Source organism: Zootoca vivipara, chromosome 3, assembly GCF_965207765.1.
Source record: "Zootoca vivipara chromosome 3, rZooViv2.hap1.1, whole genome shotgun sequence".
Lineage (NCBI taxonomy): Eukaryota > Metazoa > Chordata > Lepidosauria > Squamata > Lacertidae > Zootoca > Zootoca vivipara.
In genome coordinates, this window is record NC_142586.1 from 24436613 (window position 1) to 24457650 (window position 21038).

The 21038-nt window shown below is 41.3% G+C and overlaps 2 protein-coding genes across 9 annotated transcripts in view; both read left to right on the top strand.

The window, feature by feature from the left end:
* Window positions 1-108: 108 nt before the first annotated feature.
* Window positions 109-15443, top strand: ALLC (allantoicase). Of its 2 annotated transcripts, XM_060272475.2 has the most exons (13): window positions 109-2375; window positions 4063-4178; window positions 4964-5096; window positions 6025-6075; window positions 6989-7076; window positions 7263-7388; window positions 8491-8570; window positions 10680-10812; window positions 11173-11328; window positions 12642-12715; window positions 13066-13174; window positions 13715-13842; window positions 14080-15443. In XM_060272475.2, the coding sequence occupies exons 3-13, from the start codon at window positions 5004-5006 to the stop codon at window positions 14230-14232; spliced, it is 1191 nt and encodes a 396-aa protein (XP_060128458.1). In that variant the 5' UTR covers window positions 109-2375; window positions 4063-4178; window positions 4964-5003; the 3' UTR covers window positions 14233-15443. The 2 variants fall into 2 exon arrangements, with proteins under 2 accessions (XP_060128458.1, XP_034965791.1); XM_035109900.3 differs by lacking the exon at window positions 4063-4178 and having other exon boundaries at window positions 2285-2375.
* Window positions 15444-16913: 1470 nt separating this feature from the next.
* DCDC2C (doublecortin domain containing 2C) overlaps window positions 16914-21038 on the top strand; it is a 41251-nt gene continuing 37126 nt past the window's right edge. For 3 of the 7 annotated variants that reach the window (XR_015948870.1, XM_035109896.3, XM_088665694.1), the window contains exons 1-2: window positions 17310-18082; window positions 20759-20810. Coding sequence is in view for 6 of the 7 variants with exons in the window: in XM_035109896.3 (XP_034965787.1) it covers window positions 17784-18082; window positions 20759-20810 (351 nt within the window). In the remaining variant the exon portion in view is untranslated. Of the gene's footprint in view, window positions 18083-20758; window positions 20811-21038 lie in introns of all 7 variants that reach the window. The other 4 variants (XM_035109895.3, XM_060272473.2, XM_088665693.1 and 1 more) reach the window with 3 other exon arrangements.

Genomic DNA, 21038 nt, shown 5'->3' on the forward strand with positions numbered 1-21038 from the left:
AACTGCCTCCTTATTTCCCCCACCCACCCTAGGCCAGGTTTGACAGGTGAGTGAGGCCCAGCCCTCCTGACATCACAGTGATGTTGTGTGATCTGTTTTCATACAGCGCTCTGCATGGTGCTTTGCAAGCTCCAAAGATTACTAGATTTAAATCAATGTGGGAGCAAATGGAGCCTCTAAAATGCAGGCAGAGGCACAAAATATTAGGAAGGGAAAGCAGCAAAAATGCTGATATCCCTTCAATGGCTACTGTAAGGGCGAAGAGCTCTTTTCAAATTAATTATCCCAATAACATTTCTTAAACACTGATATATACCAGCAAAATGGGTGCCCAATTAAAAAATTGTGAATCAGCTGTCATTCACATCAATCCAAAGGAATCAATGGATTACTCAAGCTGCCAGAGCAGATAAAAAAATGTCTACTGTTTGCTCAAGGAGACGCAGCACAAAATTGATGGCAAACACAGAATTGGTGGTAGGTAGAAGAAACCAGATTTAGGAAACAGGCTTGGATTCAGAGATGTCCGCTGTTGGCAGAAAAACACTTCCACTTGCGCAAGCTGCTCCCTCTGAATTTGTTCATCATACGCCCCTACTCCACTTCATTCCACACCAATCGAGTGGATTGTGAATCCTCGAGGAGAGGCAGTGGCACAGGAGGATATAATGGGAGTCAGGAAAGCCCTTTTTTGTGAGAGCTTATTCATCTCTGGATTCGCCACACTGACTCCTTTGCAAGATATCACCCTAAAACTGTTCTGGAAGACCTTTGGCAGGTTTAAAGAATTGAAGTAAAGCCAAAGGTCACCTCCCAAAAAAAATCACAGTTAATACTAAACTAACATTTGGAAATTAGTTTCAATATAATATAAAATAGATTTAGGAGCCCATTTGTACCCGTTACGGCAGTTCAGAAGATCTGTTGGCGCACGATAGAGAGTACCTATGCATGGCTTATTACTGAGGAGGATGCCATAAAAATAAGGATGAATTAAAGGCAAACACTCAGCAGGAAGGAGCAGAATTAAATAAGCCCATTATTATGCATAGGTGTTGCCTTGAAAAGAGGAATGAAAAAGAAATGCAATACGATAAGCTGTTTAGTTTAGCCATTTTTCATTTAAAATAGGCAGTGGAGGATATAATTGACTTAATATTTCGTATTTCATCAAGTGGTTGGATTTTACCTTTAATGGCTCTTTGTGTTAAATTTTTCATTTTATTTATTTCCGAATTTTTTAAACATGCAATTAAATTTTGTAGGCACATGTGAATAGAGAAGAGAAAATAAAAAGTACCGGTATGAATCATAGAATCATAGAGTTGGAAGAGACCACAAGGGCCATCCAGTCCAACAATTTTAGGTTTTATGTCAGTAAAACGTAAGTCTCTCCACACACGCACCCCAAATCCTTTTTTTTAAAAAAAGCTGACTGCTTAGAGGCAAACTGGGAAGAAATAAAAATACAGTCATACCTCGGTTTAAGTACGCCTCGGTTTGAGTATTTTCAGTTTAAGTACTCCGTGGACCTGTCTGGAATGGATTAATCCACTTTCCATTACTTTCAATGGGAAAGTTTGCTTCAGGTTAAGTACGCTTCAGTTTAAGTACAGACTTCCGGAACCAATTGTGTTTGTAAACCGAGGTACCACTGTATATATAACATAACATTAATAAATTCAAAGAACCTTAGACAAATCTTGGAAGAAGTAACGAAGACTGCAGCAAATCAAGAGGGATTGCTCGTTGCAAACAGAATGGCAGCATGCGGGAACCATTTGCCGTGCTGATGGTCTTAGGGCCCTGGCAACTGACCAGCTTCTGATGCTGTCATTTGCTATTACTGTAAGAGAAAACACCACCCATGCCTCCTGTTTCAGCAGATGGGATACATTGTGCATATGTACACTCACACAGTATTACTACAGGCTTTCTGCCAAGGCAGGTCCACGCTACATGAGAATGATCATCCTCTGGCTGTTGTGTTGCTAATACAGCAAAATAGACCTTCTATTCCAGGCATGGTTCCAGGTGCAAAGTTTGTGAAGGCCAGTATCGTGGTAGAAAATAGGAGTTTAAAATGTGGCACAAACACCATGCTTCGAGCAATTTGCTAGGCTAATTTAAAATGCGCTGCTTAAGTAAAAAAAATGTATTATATTCATAAAGAGACTGCACATTCTTTTTGTATGTTTGTTTGAGGAAGAGGGTGGGTGTTTAGATGGATCCCTTACAGAATCAATAAAGACTAATGATTGTCTACTGGTTGTGTAACTTGCTTATTGGGGAATGTCCACCAATACGTTTAAAACACTAGTCTCTTTCACAGTGCAGATTATTTACAGCTGTCGTGGACCAAAACTACTAATAGAGTAAGACTAATTTATTTTTATTAATTTCTCTTGAGATGTTATGGCAAAGGTATTTTAGGCTGAATTATTTAAAAATATCCATAGGAATGTCCATATTTCATGTTTTCCCAGTGAATTGTGAAAAGTTTCAATTAAGTATAATTTAACAATTTTGTTCCCATTTTTGCTGGTGTGCCGAGACGACACAACTTGGCTATTTTGCTTGTAACTAATTAGCATATAGTTATTAGAATATATAGCACTAGCTTTTACAACTGAAATGCCATTGCTTTATATTGAAATAATTATGGTAGCACAATTAATCACATCTTATTAGCAACCTTGTAATTAAAAACAAAAATCAGCATGGTTTTATATTAATAACTGAACAAAAGAAATCTTTTAACTGTTTTTACAAAAAAGAAATTGCAACCTTTCAGCAGTCCCACTTGGTCAGGAGGACGTCCAAGTATATAAACATAATATGCTTGGACTTCGAAAAAAGATATTGACAAAAGACTCATGAGTAACTCTACAACAGTAATAATATATTCTCAGGAGTAAGCCCTATTGAATTCTGAGGCGCTTACTCCCAGGTAAGTGGGGTTGGGTTGCAGGCTAAACCTAGCAAACGTGGTAAATAGGGCTGGTCCGTTTTAGTTCAGTAACTGGCTAAACATAAAGCAGATGGAAGGAATAAACTGTTTCAAAATGGAGGCAAGTAAGCAATGAACTGTACAAGGATCTGTATTCTGGATGTGGACCAGTATTTTTATTTAACATTCATAAATGAGCTGGGGGGTAAAGAGTGAACAGTGAGGTAGCCAATTTGCAGATGGCACTTAATTACAGTCATACCTCGGTTTAAGTACACCTCGGTTTGAGTATTTTCAGTTTAAGTACTCCACGGACCTGCCTGGAACAGATTAATCCACTTTCCATTACTTTCAATGGGAAAGTTTGCTTCAGGTTAAGTACGCTTCAGGTTAAGTACGGACTTCCAGAACCAATTACACTCATACTTCAGGTTAAGTATGCTCCAGGTTGAGTACTCGGTGGACCCATCTGGAACGGATTAATCCACTTTCCATTACTTTCAATGAGAAAGTTCGCTTCAGGTTAAGTACGCTTCAGGTTAAGTACGGACTTCCAGAACCAATTACACTCATACTTTGGGTTAAGTATGCTTCAGGTTGAGTACTCCGTGGACCCGTCTGGAACGGATTAAGACGCTTTCCATTACTTTCAATGGGAAAGTTCGCTTCAGGTTAAGTACGCTTCAGGTTAAGTACAGAATTCGGGAACCAATTGTGTACTTAAACCGAGGTACCACTGTATTCAGGTGAATATTCAAGGAAAGAGCTCCAACATAATTTCTCCAAACTGAATCATTGGGCAACAAAATGGCAAACAATATTTAGTGCAAGTAAGTACGTGACACTCATTAGGGGGAACAATTCCCAACTTCATATATACAGTACACTGATGGCATGTAAGAAAGCTGTCAAAAAGGGAAATTCCATACTTGGGATCATTAGGAAATGGATTAAAAATAAAACTGCCAGCATCGGAAGACATTTATATACAGTAAATCTATTGAGTTGCCAAATTGTGGAATGCTGTGCACACTTAAATTAAATATAATTGAACTGAAAACTGTGCAGAAAAGGGCAAACCCAATGAGCAAATGTTAGAATTTCTTTCATAGGAGGAAAGAAGAAGAAGAGTTTGGATTTGATATCCCACTTTATCACTACCCGAAGGAGTCTCAAAGCGGCTAACATTCTCCTTTCCCTTCCTCCCCTACAACAAACACTCTGTGAGGTGAGTGGGGCTGAGAGACTTCAGAGAAGTGTGACTAGCCCAAGGTCACCCAGCAGCTGCATGTGGAGGAGAGGAGGCACGAACCCGGTTCCCCAGTTTACGAGTCTACTGCTCTTAACCACTACACCACACTGGTGTAGGAAAGCCTAAATAAAGTGCTTGGGGCTATTTTTTCTTAAAAGGCAACAAACAGATGATCATGAATAGAGTCTAAGAGCATTAGGCATGGTTTTGACGAAGTAGGTGGAGAAAATACTGTTCTCCCTCTCTTTTAAACCTAGAAAATGGGGGTCACCCTGTGAAACTAGTTGGCCATAGATTGAGAAACTGCTGTTAAATTACAATAAATGTACAGAATTTGCTGCCACAAGATATGGCGACACAGCCCACTGGCTTAAATGGTTTTCAAAGAGGATTCAATTCTAATGGCCACAGCTAAAAGGGAACCCCAGAAGGCCAGCCATATGGGGCCTTTCTGCATTTACCATTTATAGTGTGTAGTTGCTGTTTGATCCAGTGTTTGCCTGCTCCTTTTTGTTACATATCGCTGTTATTAGCAAGTGGGTATGCTACTTTCCTTTCCACACAAATTGTGGGTTCTGCCTGAACTGAGAAAATCTCCATACCTGTAGTAGCCTTGGGTTCCTCAAGCCAGGAAATACTGGATTTATTTATTTAATCACCATTACTTATTTAATCAAATTACAAGTTTGCTTTTAAGAAAGGGGGAGCTTAATGTGATAAGGTGGGGATATATGATTTATTTTATTTCTCTTCCCTTTTAGAAGAGCAATATCTTTTTAACAAAAAATAATCTTTTGAAGAATGATGACTGTTCATCTCTCAGAAAAAAAGGGCAATGTTTTACCTGACTTCCTGCATCTGAATGACTTGGGATGCGAATCTGTAGGAGGGAAGGTAAATTCAAAGATATTCACCGAAACAAGAGAAGTTCATAAAAGTAGATGATATTTAGCGTTCGTGCAGGGGTTTTGAAAATGTATTTTTTTAAAAATCTAACTTCTAGAGATATAAAGTCATTATCATAATTATTATGATACCAGGACTTGTTTGTCTGTTTGAATATATTTTGGTAATTGAAACAATAGTTTTCCATAATTAATTTTGATAGCATGTTCAAATAAAAGTGCTGCATAAAATCTTAAATCAAAAGCAGCTCCTGCCTGCAGGGCTGTAATCTACTAGACAGACAGACACAATTGCACACTTTCAAGTGCAAATGGTATCACAGGTGCACAAGTTTAAGTGTTACTGAGTGCAATAATAATAGCAGTTTAACTAGGATTTGTGTAGCTTCTTTCTCACATACAAGACACCCATTGGATTTGGCTTTTGTGTTGCGCTAGCAGAATGGCTGTGGTGTGAGCAGGCTGGTGTAATTGGATATCATCCAATATCATTCTACAGCACCTTAAGCAATTCAAAACCATATCAAATATAGAACACGATAAGTATAATAGCAATAATAATAAATAATAATTCCTCTGTAGCATTTGATTCATTTCAAGATACCCAATACAGCCAGCCAGCCATTCTGGTAAAGATGAAAAAACAGAATTCACTACTCATTGAACCCCCCCCCCCAAAAGTCATTTTGAACAAATGCAGTTTTAGAGCCCACGTAAAAAACCAAGATAAGGGCTGATAGTATGTCTCAGGGGAAGGAATTCCACAACTTGGGGGGCCATCACTGAGAAGGCCCTGTCCCTCATACAAGCCTGCCTAATCTCAAAGAGAGATTTCCAATGTCGCATGTAAAATAAAATTAGTAGTTACATGTAAATTGAAGCTGTAATTCATGCTTATTTTTTTTTATTTTGTAAAGGTTTTATTTGCAACGGATGACTTTTTTGCTCCGGCAGAAAACCTCTTAAAGGTAGGTATGCAATATCTATATGGCTCTTTTTTGGATTGCATATGTATTCTGGTCATAAAGGCCACTGCGATCAGGGCCGTCTCAAGCACGTCGGGCGCCCTGGCACCGTGGTGCGGAGATCGCTCCGGCGCCCCCACCCCGCTCCTTGCCGCGGCTGGTGGGTGGGCGCAGCACGCAGCACGGTTTCTGTGCGGCTCTGCTGCGCGGCGCCCCCCTGCCGGGCCAGCGCCCCGGCCACCCCGCGCCACCCAGACTACCCCTAGAGCCGGCCCTGACTGTGATCCTCTGATGAAGGCTGGTATATAAATCTAATAGATAAATAAAGGCCAATTAACAGTCTAATGCTTAAGGTATTGCTGCACAATTGCCTTTCCCAAGCTGTGAAAAGTTTTTTGGGGGAGGCACACACTACAGAGTTTCATTTCCTTTGTATAAGAATAAGCATTTGGCCAATTTACAGCAGTTAGGTACGGTATTTTCAGACTCTGGCCTTTGTGGTTGTACATAGAAGAATGTCTCTTTAGGTGGTAATGGTGTGCAACTTCACTACTTCACTTATTTCAAATGGCCTTACATTACAAGGGCTCCCCTTATAAACTAGCTCTGCTTCATTTGGGGTTGTAGCCCACCACTATATGGTAGCCGCTGTTCACGTGCTAGGCCCTTTTCAGGCTGAGACCAATCTCAAGGGAATGTCCACAGGCAGCTAGCCAGCCCACTAGCCCTCCCTTTGCCCAGTTCACTTTTAATTTGGTTCATTTCACATAACAAACAGAAAACCCCGAATCAAGGCATTCTGAGGCACCTACTATAAACATATAGGTTTGTACTTCCGTCAGCTTTGAACCTTATTATAATGAAGGGCATAATGCAAGCACTACCTTGATCTTTTTATATATATATGTTTGCTTAGAAACAAAGACCAGCATATCATGCAGACCTATTCACCGAGTTTGGGAAGTGGAGGGATGGATGGGAAACCAGGAGGAAGCGCATTCCAGGTAAAACAGTTGAACCAACGTGTTGTTTTTTTAAGAAAACTTTTCTTTTCTGAGAGAATTTCTGGAGATTATGGTGAAAGGTGGGTAAGGAATCTTATAAATAAATAGGGTGAAAAATTCCCTATATCTACATATATTAACTTTGGTTGGGTGTTGCATTTTAAAGGTTCTTCCTTTGCGTCTTAGGTCATGATTGGTGTATCATTCAACTGGGGGTGCCAGGTACGATTTATGGGTTTGAGGCAGACACTTCTTACTTTGCTGGAAACTGCGCTCCTCAGATATCAATCCAAGCTGCTTCCTTGAAGCCAGGTAACTTAAGATCTCAAGAACTTTGTTAGAGGTTCTGGTGATGCTGTATTAAAACACGGAAAGGTGACAGGAAAGGGATCCTAGCGGAAGCAACATCAGGACAACAGTCACGTGGCCTGAAACCCAGTGGGAAATGAGCATCATTGAGAGAAACTTTCCTTCAAGGCCTAGGGCTAGAGCAGGCATAGGCAAACTCCAGATGTTTTGGGACTACAACTCCCATGATCCCTAGCTAACAGGACCAGTAGTCAGGGATGATGGGAATTGTAGTCCCAAAACATCTGGAGGGCTGAGTATGCCTATGCCTGGGCTACAGATTACGAAAAGTCATGGAGGGGGCAAGGGAAAGCCAAAAATGGACCCTCAGGAGGAGAGATTGTCTATTGGGAAAGTGTGAAGGAGACTTTTTCAGGTTTAGCTACCAGGCACAAGGATATCTAGGGACTAATACAGGCACTGGAGATCAAAAAGCCATAGCAATGTTTCACCATTCATGACTCTGCTTGTTTCTAATCTTCTGTTACTACAAAAGAGCAGCAAGGGTATCCAGAGATACCTCAGTTGGTAGAGCATGAGACTCTTAATCTCAGAGTCGTGGGTTCGAGCCCCACGTCGGGCAAAAAGGTTTCTACATTGCAGAGGGTTGGACTAGATTCTATGACTCAAAGTCTGAAATGGCACAAATGTGATTAGGAGAGTGTGCACTTATTATGATGCATTCATCCCATGTGCTGCTATACTGTGCTAACCCCAACCTTATCTGCATCACAGGGACATCCTGACAGAAGCTTTCTTTACCCCAACAATATCAATATAGTAAACGGCAATGGTCGTGTTGGCAATGATGGTGTTGTCTCTCACATATCAGCAGCTTTTCATTTTTTTCATGTTTCTGCACGTGGTGTTCAAAGTCACGTTTAGTTTGCTCTTTAGTCTCCCCTGCCCCCTTAGCCCTACAATAGATACCCTGTTGCTAATACAATATTTTACGAGATAAAATAGTGACTCCAAACAATTAGCTTTTCGGAAGTGGATGTGGAAGAGGTTTTGAATATGCCCATATTATCTACTTAAATTTCTGTTGGGCATATTGTCTTTGCAGGGGAGGTACCAGCGCTGCCAGCAAGAGGGAACAGAATAGGAACAGCCGCTTCGGATGAAGAGCTGAGGATTGTGAAGGAGGTAACTGGGATGCCTGTGCAGGAAAAGCACTAGATAACACTGAGTTATTGCGCTAAAGTTACTGTGTTTTATCAAAATGTTAAGGCACATAATTTTAGACTACCTTCACTGCCTATTAGTCAGGTGTTTGCTGAAGGGAGGAGCTAAAATTGCCTCTTAAAAAAAAGTAAAGGACCCCTGACAGTTAAATTCAGTCGCGAACGACTCTGGGGTTGCAGTGCTCATCTCGCTTTACTGGCCGAGGGAGCTGGCGTTTGTCCACAGGCAGTTTTTCCGGGTCATGTGGCCAGCATGACTAAGCCGCTTCTGGCGAATCAGAGCAGCGCATGGAAACACTGTTTACCTTCCCGCCGAAGCGGTACCTATTTATCTACCATATTTTTCTGTCTATAAGACGCCCCCATGTATAAGACTATTTCTGGGGACTCAGATTTAAGAAAATGGGGGGGGGGAGAGATGTATCCGTGTATAAGATGCCCCCTAATTTTTGGCATTATTTTTAAGGGAAAAAACCCTAGTCTTATACATGGAAAAATATGGTGCTTGCACTTTGATGTGCTTTTGAACTGCTAGATTGGCATGAGCTGGGACTGAGCAACGGGAGCTCACCCTGTCGCGGGGATTCAAACCGCCAACCTTCCAATCGGCAAGCCCTAGGCTCTGTGGTTTAGACCACAGAGCCACCCGCGTCCCAATGAAATTGCCTCTTGGCATCTGCAAAATATGAAGGTGGGGGAAAGGGGATCGGCTGCACCATGCAGGTACCACATATAGGGAGTGACTAGCAGCAACCAATGGGGATAAAGGCCTATCTTCTGAACTCTATACAGTAATACCTCGGGTTACGAACGCGATCCGTTCCGGATCGCAGTTCGTAACCCGAATAGTTCGCAAACCGAGCGCGATGGGCGCCGCCATTTTGCGCATGCGCAAAGCGCGCGAGCGCGACTTATGCGCGCGTGCGTGCGGCGAAAACACTTCCGGGGTTGCGCAGTTCGTAACCCGAACTGTTCGCAAACCGAGGTGGTCGTAACCCGAGGTACGACTGTACTCTCTTCTGCTTCTCTGAACCATCTCCCACATATCCCCTCTTTCTCAATTTATTTACCCACAGCTTTCTCTGCAGCCCTAATCTCTAAAGCCTACTTTACAAATAATGATAAGGAATGAGTTGTTAAAGCACAAGTTAACTATGAGTTATCCCAGACCACCAAACAAGCCATGGCTTGTTTCTCCAAAGTTTGGGTTGTTTTCTAGCTGCTCTTGCCTCATGACTTTTATAATTCAGTGAGCACCTGGGGTGCCAAACAAGCCAAGGTTAAGGAAGGGTGATGGGTTCATACATATCACCAAGCCATAGTTAAAACAAAACAAGGTTAGTAAGCCACCAACGAACCATAGATTTAGAATGTACTTTGTTGTCAGTAAACAAACCATTGTTAAAGCTGCTGGCCTGGGTTCACACATAACACTATGCCATTTTTTAATTAATGCAACATTTGTAAAGGAGAATATACAAGAGTTTGTATAAACCTATGTGCATACAATTGTTGTATGTGCAAAGGCTCTGCTTCAATCTGTGGATATCAGGGGTGGGGTTAACAGAGAGAGCAATGCAGGATTGTCCAGCAAAATTTCTCACCATGCACAGAATAAATACATAAAAGAGAGCATGTGAATTGTGATGAAAACATTCTCCCATCACCACTCCTGCTTTTGACGCACTTAGGTAGACCTTGGATATTTCTATACTGGAGAAAGGGCTATAAACAACAGGTGTTTGGAATTTCCCTGAACAAGTAAACAGGATGGGGACAACAAGTGGCCTATGGAGCTGTGCTATGAATGGCTGGTTTAACAGATCACACCTACCTACAAGTTTGTAACATTAGTCACCTACTAAACTTGCATTAAAGAGGCCACTTTTAGCAGCACTGCACACTTCAAAAGTTTTACATCTGAGTTATGTAAGCACCCTAAATATTTTAAAGGCAGTCTTATTGTGGGCGTGGGGCCACCGCTATACCAGCTCAGGTGTATTGAAAAGAAATCTAAGTAAAGTTACCATTTCCTTGAAAGTTAACCAGCTAATGAATATTTATTTTTTAGATGAGGTCAGATGAATGGACTTCCTTAGTTCCCATCTCAAAGATAAAATCAGGAAACCTTGATGCTGCCCACAACTATTTTGTTGCAACTTTGAAGCAAAAATGGACACATCTAAGACTCAACATATATCCAGGTAAGATCCCTATCAGAGGAAAGGAACCTGTGACCCTCCAGATGTTGCTTAGTTATAACTCCAGTTATCCCTGACTATTGGCCATGCTGGCTGGAACTGATGGGAGTTGAGAGACGATGAACATCTGGAGAACCACAGCGACGAAGCTGCACCACAGCTGTATATGTAACACCATTTGCTTGCATCCTTTCCGTGTTATTTCTGTCTCCCCTTTAACAATAAGCATAGCATATATTAAGTTATATCCGCCATATATTGTAAAATATAGAAATGTGCATATGCATTATTTCCTCTAATCAAAATATGTGCATCCTTTTCTTCTGGCATGAAACCAGAATTAAAACACTTTCCCCCTCCCAGATGGTGGAATTGCACGTTTAAAAGCGTACGGCACAATGCAGGGAGAATGGCCACTCTCTGGCCTGAACCATTTGAGTGATTTGGTGGCAATGGTGAACGGAGGTGTCTGTGTTGGATACAGTGATGCTCAGTTAGGCCATCCTGGGAATATTTTAGGTAAGAATGACACCAGGCTTTGTTTATAGCCATTGGTTTCATGTAATGCAGTTTGAACGTGATGTTTCCGTGAAATTGAGCTGTCAACTTTTTAGTGAACCGCTAAAGAAACAATCCTCACAATTGTTGTTTAAGGGCATAATCCATGAAATACTATCCCCATTAATGGCACTTATGCTCAGTAAACCCAAGTGAAATAAACAGGCATGGTGCAAACAGTAGTGTTTGGTGAATTCCATTCTGTTTCAGCTGAGAGTCCAATGACATTGGTTAAGCATGACATTTTGCCCAACTGAAAATAATTTCTCCAGTTTATCGGTAGATGAATTGGCAGAGCGAGGCAGAGAATTTTGGATATAATTTTTCAGATATATATTTTCCACACTCCTCATTTCCCCTTGCATTAGGAAATTGCAGTGGGTAGTGGTTCGCACATTCAGCTTCCTTCTGAGGAGAATGTAATTTGTGGTATTGCCTTTTTTCCAAGACTTATTACAAAACAGGGGAATAGAGAACCACTTGTCTTTAACACAGTATTGGTTCCCCTAAACAGCCTGTTCTTGGATTCCTCTTGTTTCCCACAACTGCTTTTTGCCTGGGGGTAATAAATCTTCAGACTCCTTTGCTATTTATAATAGAATTCCAAACACATGGTCATGGAAAATGAAGGAAAAGAAAATATAAAGGAATAAAGTAGAAATCACATCTAGATGAAGGATTTGTATTAGAAAGACCCAGCTAAATAAGGTATTAATATCTATCTGCAATATGGATGAGAATCAAATGAATTCTGGGTTGCAATATTTAGTTATTGAATTAGTTTGATTAATTGAATACGGTTTTGTCAGCTACAAACATGCCACTTATTAATTAGGGAACCCATAAGCATGGGAAAGTGCTTAGTGAAAATCCTGACACCCTTGTATTTGAACAGCAGATCAATATGCCATATCAGAAACTCATTTTGAAACTTCACTCGAATGAATGTTTAATATGCACAAGCCCAAATCCCTATTGGGTATGCAGAACTAATTGTGTGGTTCTTTGGAACCTGGCTAAAGCATTTTTTTCCTTTGGAAACTGTTGTTTTATTGTTGCAGAAATTTTATTAAAAAATAATCATTAGGTGACCAATTACAATATTTACAGTTAATTAGTTGAGGTTTATCTTATCAATAGACAACCCTACTTAGTTCAGGAAAAAAATCACTTTAGAACATATAAAATTAAGGAATAAGGCGATTCATAGTTAAGACTTTTGAATTATTCTCTCTATATAGTGTCTCTACTCTTTTGTTTTGGTGATGGGTTAGGACAAGGAAGAGCAAAGTCCATGAAAGATGGATGGGAAACAGGCAGAAGTCTGCAAAGGCCACCCATTTTAAAGGTAAGAAACTAATTATTTATAACAACTCCTATCCAATTCCTAAACATAATTCATACACAGAAGAACACTGATCTTTAGAAGCTGCAATGAATGTAATATTTTCAGTATTCCTCAGCTATTTCTTGTCATTAAAGTGTTTTATTGATCTTTATGATGCCTCCAACAACAATGAACACGCATAACAGTATACTGAAACAATACGTTTCCATACAAAATGCAGTTTTTTGAGCGAAGGAGATAACATGGAAACTGCTGTATATTGGAATCCCCCACAAATGGATATTAATATGTGAGTGGATCACAAGGGGGAAATCAACTACTAAAAAAAAATGTCTTCCTTTTAATTCCAGCTTGGTGACAAAGGAATCTTACTTGTACCAGGAAGTGAATGGGCAGTCTTCCGACTGGGACATTCAGGTGTTATAACACACATAGAAATAGACACCAATCACTTTAAAGGTACACATTTCTTGTTATGTTAGTCTTATGTTCTTTTGTCAAACCCTCTTTACGTAGATAACTCTGTGAAAAGTTTACTACTATTCAATGTGTTTCCAAAGATTTTGGTCCAAATATTTATATATTTATCTGGAAGATTTTGTTAAAATTCAGCAGATTTTAAATATTTTGTCCCTCCTTTCAAGCTGTAACAGTCAAGCAGATGTTTTAAGAAGCAGACTGTGGTGGGTAATATTCATATTTCACCTTTGAAAATGCCACAGGGTACTACTATATAATCTGTGCAGTATGATCCTAAGCATGTTTATTTGAAAAACACACACCCTCTTATCACTGAATTCAGTGGAGTTTTACCTCAGCAAGTATGCAAAGGGTTCCAACCTTAAAATGCAACCATATATCTCTTTACTCAGAAGTAATACTTGAATGGGACTTCTTCCTGGGTAAGTGTATATAAGATTGCAGCCCAAATTTACTTGGAAGGAACTATTAGTATATCACATTCAATTTTATTTTATTTTTTTATTTTTTTACTATTAGGAAACTTTCCAGATACATTTAAACTTGAGGCCTGTATTTTGAGTACAGAAGAAGAAAATGAATATAATGCACAAAAGTGGACTTTGAAGCAAGGTCCAAAATGGAACACACTGGTACCCGAAACAAAGGTCAGCTTTGAATCTTTAGATCAACTGAATATGAATATATCTGTATTATGGGTGGGAAACACTTTACAAAAAGCAATACGAGTTCCAGAAAAACAAAAGCCACAAACATACAACATCCACAACTAGACAAAAAAGAGAGAGATTGGAATGACAATCTTGTCTGCAACTACTATTTTAGCAAAATTCCTTCTTGGAATATTTAAATGTACCAAATTTATTGTGTTCTTTCTCCCCCAGCTTAAACCTCATACGAGACATTTTTTTGATGGTACTACCATAAAGATGCTGGATGTGTTTACTCATGTGAAACTTTCTTTTGCTCCTGATGGAGGTGTAAGTAGGCTGCGTCTCTGGGGATTTCCACGGGCCGTGCCAGACATGAGGAAGTAAAAATGTTCTCAGGAAAAAGGCTCTGCAGAATTTCACTCATGGTTAATACAAGCCCGAATACAATTCATCTATCTGCATTCATTGAATTATACAGTTTTCCGCATCATTGGTTCAAATGCAACAATTTGTTACGGTTGTACAATAACATCATTTCTCTAGCTGAATGAATAATTTACATATATATTTGCTAACAGGTGGTTATCGGATTTGGGAAATGGTATTATTTATTAAACAATGTTAAGAGGCAATGAATGCAGCTGTTGAACAGATAGAACACATAAGGTAGAAGGGTTTTGTTTTTGTTTTTTTAAAGCGCAGTTACACATCAAGCCGGTTATATATGGTTTAGTGTTGGACTAGGATTTGTGCGACCTGGATTTAAATCTCTATACACACAGCCATGAAGCCAACCGGGTGACCCTGGACCAGTCAGACATTCTCAAGTCTCTTGCCTCCCACGATTATTGTGAGGATAAAACAGGGAAGTGGCAGAACTGCATTTGCCACCTTGAGCTCCTTAGGTGAAAGGTGGGATATTAATGTAATAATAAATAACCAGGACTGACTCAAGGCAGGTTGCTGCCTGATGTGTGGTACTGCAACAGGCACCCCCTGCCCTGCCAATGTCAGTAGTACTAAAAGTAGAAAAATCACACTTCTCCCCCCCCACGGCAATAAGAATATTTTTTTTTAAAAAAACTAACAATTTAATGGCACCCAAAATCAGCTACCTGAGGTTTCCTCCCTCATTCCGCCTTGTGTGCGGACCAGCCCTATTCATAAAAATGATAATAATCCTATGTGTAATCTAATTTTCACTTTTGCTTACATTAGTCTGGAATATCCAAAATATGTCCTCATATATGATGCCATTTATCACAGCCTTATTCTATGTTAACTTGGAAGTCATTCCCGCTTGATTTGATAGAAGAATTCGAGCAAGTGTGCTTAGGAGTGCAACGTTAAGTGATGCTGATCACAAATAGCTGAGAGATTATGGAACTATTAATTATCAAAGCAGAGAGCTAAACTGTATGGAACATCTGTGCAAGAATATGCTTCAGTATGTTTGAGGTTTGTGTGCTAAGAGTCAATATTGCATTATTATTATTTTGCTTAGATACCGTAGTTGTGCCTATCTTCCTTTTGCCATCTAAAATCGAATTATGTTATAATAAAAGAATACTTACCTTTCCTGGTTCATACATTGCATACTTTATATTCTGTGCTTCCATCTTTTCCTATTGACCCAAATTTATTTAACTTTTGTTGGTGCTTCTGGTTGTTTGTTGTGTTTTGGAGAGTGTGTGCTTTTCAGGTGTTGGGACACACCACCAAGCTAGCAGATCTCCTACTCAACCACCTTTCTTTGTGGTTAACTTTGCCCCAGACATAGGTAGGCAAACTAAGGCCCGGGGTCCAGATCCGGCCCAATCGCCTTCTAAATCCAGCCGGTGGATGGTCTGGGAATCAGTGTGTTTTTACATGAGTAGAATGTGTCCTTTTATTTAAAATGCATCTCTGGGTTATTTGTGGGGCATAGGAATTTGTTCACCCCCCCAATAATAGTCTGGCCCCCCACAAGGTCTGAGGGACAGTGGACTGACCCCCTGCTGAAAAAGTTTGCTGGCCTGAGCTAAAACAACAGTGGAGGTTGGAAAACGGATGTGTAACACCGCTGGCCCATTTCCAGTAAGAATAAACAAACAGATTTGATGAAAATAAATAGGTCTGCTTCTCTTGAGTGCTCCATGAATGGGAGAACAACGCCCCTTCTTAGAGCCAAGTCACATGTAATAATAAAATTAATGTGTTTTTTTTAAACACATGGTTAGATACCCAGGGTGGTACTGAACTGGGTTTGATTTAAGAGTAGACCCAATGAAATTAATAAATAGGACTAAGCTTGGCCCGCTCTGGGTAAAACAGAGTTGAATCCCACCCACGGTGAAATCTTATGCATGTTTATCTCTCCAATGGGGTTTCCTCCCAGAGTTATTGGAGGATGCGGTTATGCTCGCTTACCTACCCTGTTTCTCCGAAAATAAGACGTAGCCATAAAATAAGCCGTAGCAGGATTTTTAAGCATTCAAGGAATATAAGCCATACCCCGAAAATAAGGCATAGTGATAGGCACAACAGCAATGCCGGCCGCGGCAGGAGGAGGAGGAGGAGGAAAAAAATAAGACATCCCCTGAAAATACGCCATAGTGTGTTTTTTTGAGGAAAAAATAAATATAATACAGTGTCTTATTTTTGGAGAAACACGGTAGGAGTCAGCCTCAATGAACACGCACTGCGAGCCTTAAAAACGTTTGCTTGCTTGCCCTTTCACAAAGTCACACCCTGATCCGGTCTCCCTTTCCAATATCTTGTTTTCCAAAGGATCAGATCCCCCAGCTGATTCTTGCAAAAACACTCCCACCCCCACCCCCAAAACGGGGAAGATCCGTTTCCTCCTTATTTTGAAACGCGCTCTTTCCCTCAAGTTCATTTGCATTGCTGCGAGTGATCTGCTGAAGGTTGTGCACATTTAACAAGGCTGGCTCGTCGGTTCTTTTCTCAATAAGGCGGGGAACACACAACCTGGGTTTTGTTTTGTTTGCATCAAGGAGAGGGCATAGCAATAAGCTTGGGCGGGGCGCGAGGCGGCAATCGGTCTGTGTTGTGTGGGGAAAAGAAACAGGAAGGTGATCAGGAGAAGGAGTGGGAATAACTTTGCACCCCCAAAAGAGGGGGGAAGCGTAGTTGCAACTCTCTGAGGAGACAGCAATGAGGCGGAAGAGGAAGGCGCTGCGGAGTTTTCACCCTTTTATTTTAAACTGGAAATGAAGCGCGCGGTGGGTGAGGACTTCTAGGTAATGGAGAAACTACCGAGGAACGGGAGAGTCCTTGGTTTGAGGGGAGCTGGTCATTGCTGCTGCAGCATGCATGTGGCCATTTTCCTTGACCCATAAGTGGGGCAGGCGGGTCACGCGGTTAGTGCCAAAGGGAAGCCGCCGTGCGAGGAGGCGGGCGCCCGCCCGCACAAGTCTCGCGCTTCCCGCCTTCGGGATCGCGCGCAGCCCTCGGGGCGCCTGGGAATCCCTTTTGCAGCCTGAGCCATCTCCCTCCCTCTCCCAATGCGTTTCCAGGGAAACCCTTGTGGGGACCTATTTTGTTTGCTGGGGGCTGCAGTCACAATCCTGCCACACACATGGCGTGATGTCAGGCTTTTATGTATTGGGGGTGTGAGGCTCAAGGTGGGGGAGAGAGAGGGAGAGAGGGAGATAAAGTTGCCCCGTGGAAGACTTTGGGGTGGGGCTAGGGTGGGCTGGGGGTGTCCCCACCTTGGTGCCACTATGAAGTAGGTGGTTAGAGGTCTGAACAGGAGCTCTGCAGCCACCTCCTCTTCTCTGCCCCACTTCCCTTTGCTTTGGGGCGTATGGGAGGGGTCCTGGATTTGTTTTTTGGGGTTTCCTTTCTTTTTTAAATGCACTGGTGTGTATTTTATGTTCTTCCCCAAACGCCACTCCTCCCCAGCCCTCTCTGTCTGAACTGGTGACTTCAGTATGGTGGGAGCGACTCGGACTCGAGCCGTCTATAGCTTGACAGATGTCACCCCTGCCCGGACGATTTGGGTGTACCGTAACGGTGACCCCTTCTATTTGGGAAGGAAGTTTGTGATCAACCACCGCTATGTGCCTAACTTTGAAGCCTTCATGATACAACTCAACGAAGGCGTGGAGACACCCTTTGGGGTGAGGAACATATACACACCCCGCCAAGGGCATTCGGTTATGGACCTGACCGACATTGAGCAAGGAGGCAGATACGTGGTTGCTGGCAGGGAAAGGTTTAGGAAACTGAAGTAAGTATGAAAAGGTTTGAACGGAGGCAATCAAGAACAATTGGGGCGATGCAGATCTAGTCTAGTGCATCAAAATGCGCAGGAACGCGAGATTTTTCTTTAATCGGAAACTGGAGTGGCTTTCCAAGACATGCATATTGTAGAGAATTTTAAAATGTTAGCTTTGCATGTGAAAGGATTGTCCCTGTATTTCCCAAGAAGATAAAGTTGTAGAGCCTGTGCAATGCAGGAATCACAGCTAAGGAATCTCTGAGGTTGACAGCAGAGACACATTCTATTACCTAGGCTTGACATCTTAGTGTACTACACCAGAAAAAAGTGCCTGTGTTGCAAAAGGTTTCGTGGTGTCCCCCTTCCATCATGTGGACTTTGCCACCTTGCTTTGATTTTGCAATTCTGGCCTTTCAGATAGCTTATACAGTGGTACCTCTACTTACGAATAACTCTACTTAATTTTCTACTTAATGAATGGAGCTCCGTCCGCCATCTTGGATGCAGTTTAGATTTTTTTCTACTTACGAATTTTTAGATAGGGTTGCTTCGACTTACGATTTTTCTCTCTCAATGCATTCCTATGGGATTTGACTTACAAATTTTTTCGACTTACAAATGTGTGTTCGGAACGCATTAAATTCGTAAGTAGAGGTACCACTGTACTTTTTACAGAGACTGAATGCATCCATACCATACATGTATAAGGTAAAGGGAACCCTGACCATTAGGTCCAGTCGTGATCACCTCTGGGGTTGCGGCGCTCATCTCGCATTATTGGCCGAGGGAGCCGGCATACAGCTTCCAGGTCATGTGGCCAGCATGACTAAGCCGCTTCTGGCGAACCAGAGCAGCACATGGAAACTCCATTTACCTTCCCGCTGGAGCGGTACCTGTTTATCTACTTGCACTTTGACGTGCTTTCGAACTGCTAGGTTGGCAGGAACCATACCTATGTAGACATACCCAAATAGGGACTGGCCTCTTAATACAGGACTGAGGAACATGTGGCGCTTCAGATGTTGCAGGACTTCTACTTCCTTCCCTCCCGATCGTTTGCCAGGCTAGGGCTGATAGGAGTTGTAGTCCAATAACTTCTGAAGGACTCCCTGTTCATTACTCTTAACTCAAACATCTTCTTTTCCTGCTTTGTGTCTCCTCCCTTTCCAGTGTTCTTTTATGATGTTCACTATCCTGCTCTCCGTTGCCAATCCTCTTTCCTTCCCTCCTTCATTCCCTTGGTTACAAGTCTGCAGACTCTCATGATTACTTGCTATTTCACTAAAGGGTGATTGAGTAGAAACATCTAAGATTTCCAACTTAAATGTGAATCTCTCCTCTGGAATACAACAGTAAAAAGCATTATACCAACGTGTTCCTGACATTGTTCTTGCTTGGTGAATTTAATGGAGAGAAACGCAGGCAGAAAATGGAATCACTCACAGATAACAATTCTTTGACTACTGAAATGCGGCTTTCAGGGCCATTTACTTTAATTCTGAGCAGCGGTTTTGAGTAGGCCATGTTTACATTCCTCTCAGTGTTGTAAGTGCAAACCCGTTTGATCAGATTTTTGTTTGAACCTACTTATGCCCTCACAAATGCAGGATGACGGCTGTTTGCATTTGTTTATTAGTGTTTCAGGGCAGAGGAAATAAAATCCATTTCCTTGCTCTCCTCAGAGTTCAATACATTTGGAGTAAACATAGAATGCAGAGGTTTCACTCTAGGTTACAAGTTTGTAAAGTGCCTATAAATTTGTGAACTTTGATGCCTGTGAAGCGGCTCTTCTTATACAGTTGAAGAATTGAAAATAACACCATACCACAGTAGATTTAAAATAAACTGAAAGATCCCAAGCACATTCTGTTTATGGGTATGGTAAAGTACAGTAACTTTGCAGCGTCATTTATTTTGATGCTTAAGCATTTTCTATGAGGCAGTCATTTGTGGAAAACTTGAATGTTTCTAAAAACAACAGTCTTGTGGAACCTTAAAGAGTAACAAGTTTATTATTTGTTTTATTTTATTTATTTATTGAATTTATATACCACCCTATACCCCCAAGTCTCAGGGCAGTTTACAGAATAAAATCAGAATATAAATACCACAAAATACACAATCAAAATAAAAACAAAACTCTCCCCCTCAACACATTTTAAAGGGTTTAAGATGGCAATCCACTCAACCAATAGCTTGGTTAAAAAGGAATGTTTTCGCCTGGCGCCTAAAGGTGTACAATAAAGGTGTCAGGCAAACTTCCATGAGCATTCCACAGACAGGGAGCCACTGCAAAAAAGGCCCATTCTTGTGTTGCCACCCTCTGGACCTCTCATGGAGGAGGCACACAAAGAAGGGCCTCAGAAGATTATCTCGGGTCCTGGGTAGGTGCATATGGATGGCATATAATGGCGCAAACTTTTCTGGACTCATCCCTACTTCATCTAAGTCAGTGAAAGCTTATACCCCTTCTCTCCTGCTCTGAGACTTCGAAACGAGTTGCTCTTTCCAAGATACAGATGCCTGTATCTGGTGGTACAGAAGCCTCTTTTTCTGGTATTAATTTGGACTAAGAAGATTCAGATAAATCAAGGCCCTGTATTCCGTGAGGCAAAAACGTTTTAACTAAATTTGCAAGCTGTTGAGTAACATTTTGTTTATTCTGGTTATATTTTTCCTTTTAAGTTATTTCGGTATAGGGACAAAGAAACCTCAAAGAAAGAAGAGGGATGAGGTGGTGAGTATTTGATCAGTGGCATTTTCATTTAACATTTGCTCAGTCTTCCTAGCATTTAAAAAGACAAGTTCAAGGCACCTTTGAAATGATGCTAAAGTCATGCTCAGCTTCCATAAGCCCCAACCACCATTGCCCCAATGACCAGTGATTTTTAAATCCCCGGAGGACGGCAGGTTCCCCACCCTTCGTTTAGACCAGGGGTAGTCAACTTTTTTATACCTACCACCC

What these genes read in the sequence shown, in the direction of transcription:
- ALLC (XM_060272475.2), top strand. Translation starts at nt 5,004, where the DNA reads ATGATGACTGTTCATCTCTCAGAAAAAAAGGGCAATGTTTTACCTGAC. An exon ending in AGCTGCTTCCTTGAAGCCAG is followed by an intron (nt 7,389 to 8,490) that starts GTAACTTAAGAT and finishes TTGTCTTTGCAG; the next exon opens with GGGAGGTACCAGCGCTGCCA. An exon ending in AAGACTCAACATATATCCAG is followed by an intron (nt 10,813 to 11,172) that starts GTAAGATCCCTA and finishes TCCCCCTCCCAG; the next exon opens with ATGGTGGAATTGCACGTTTA.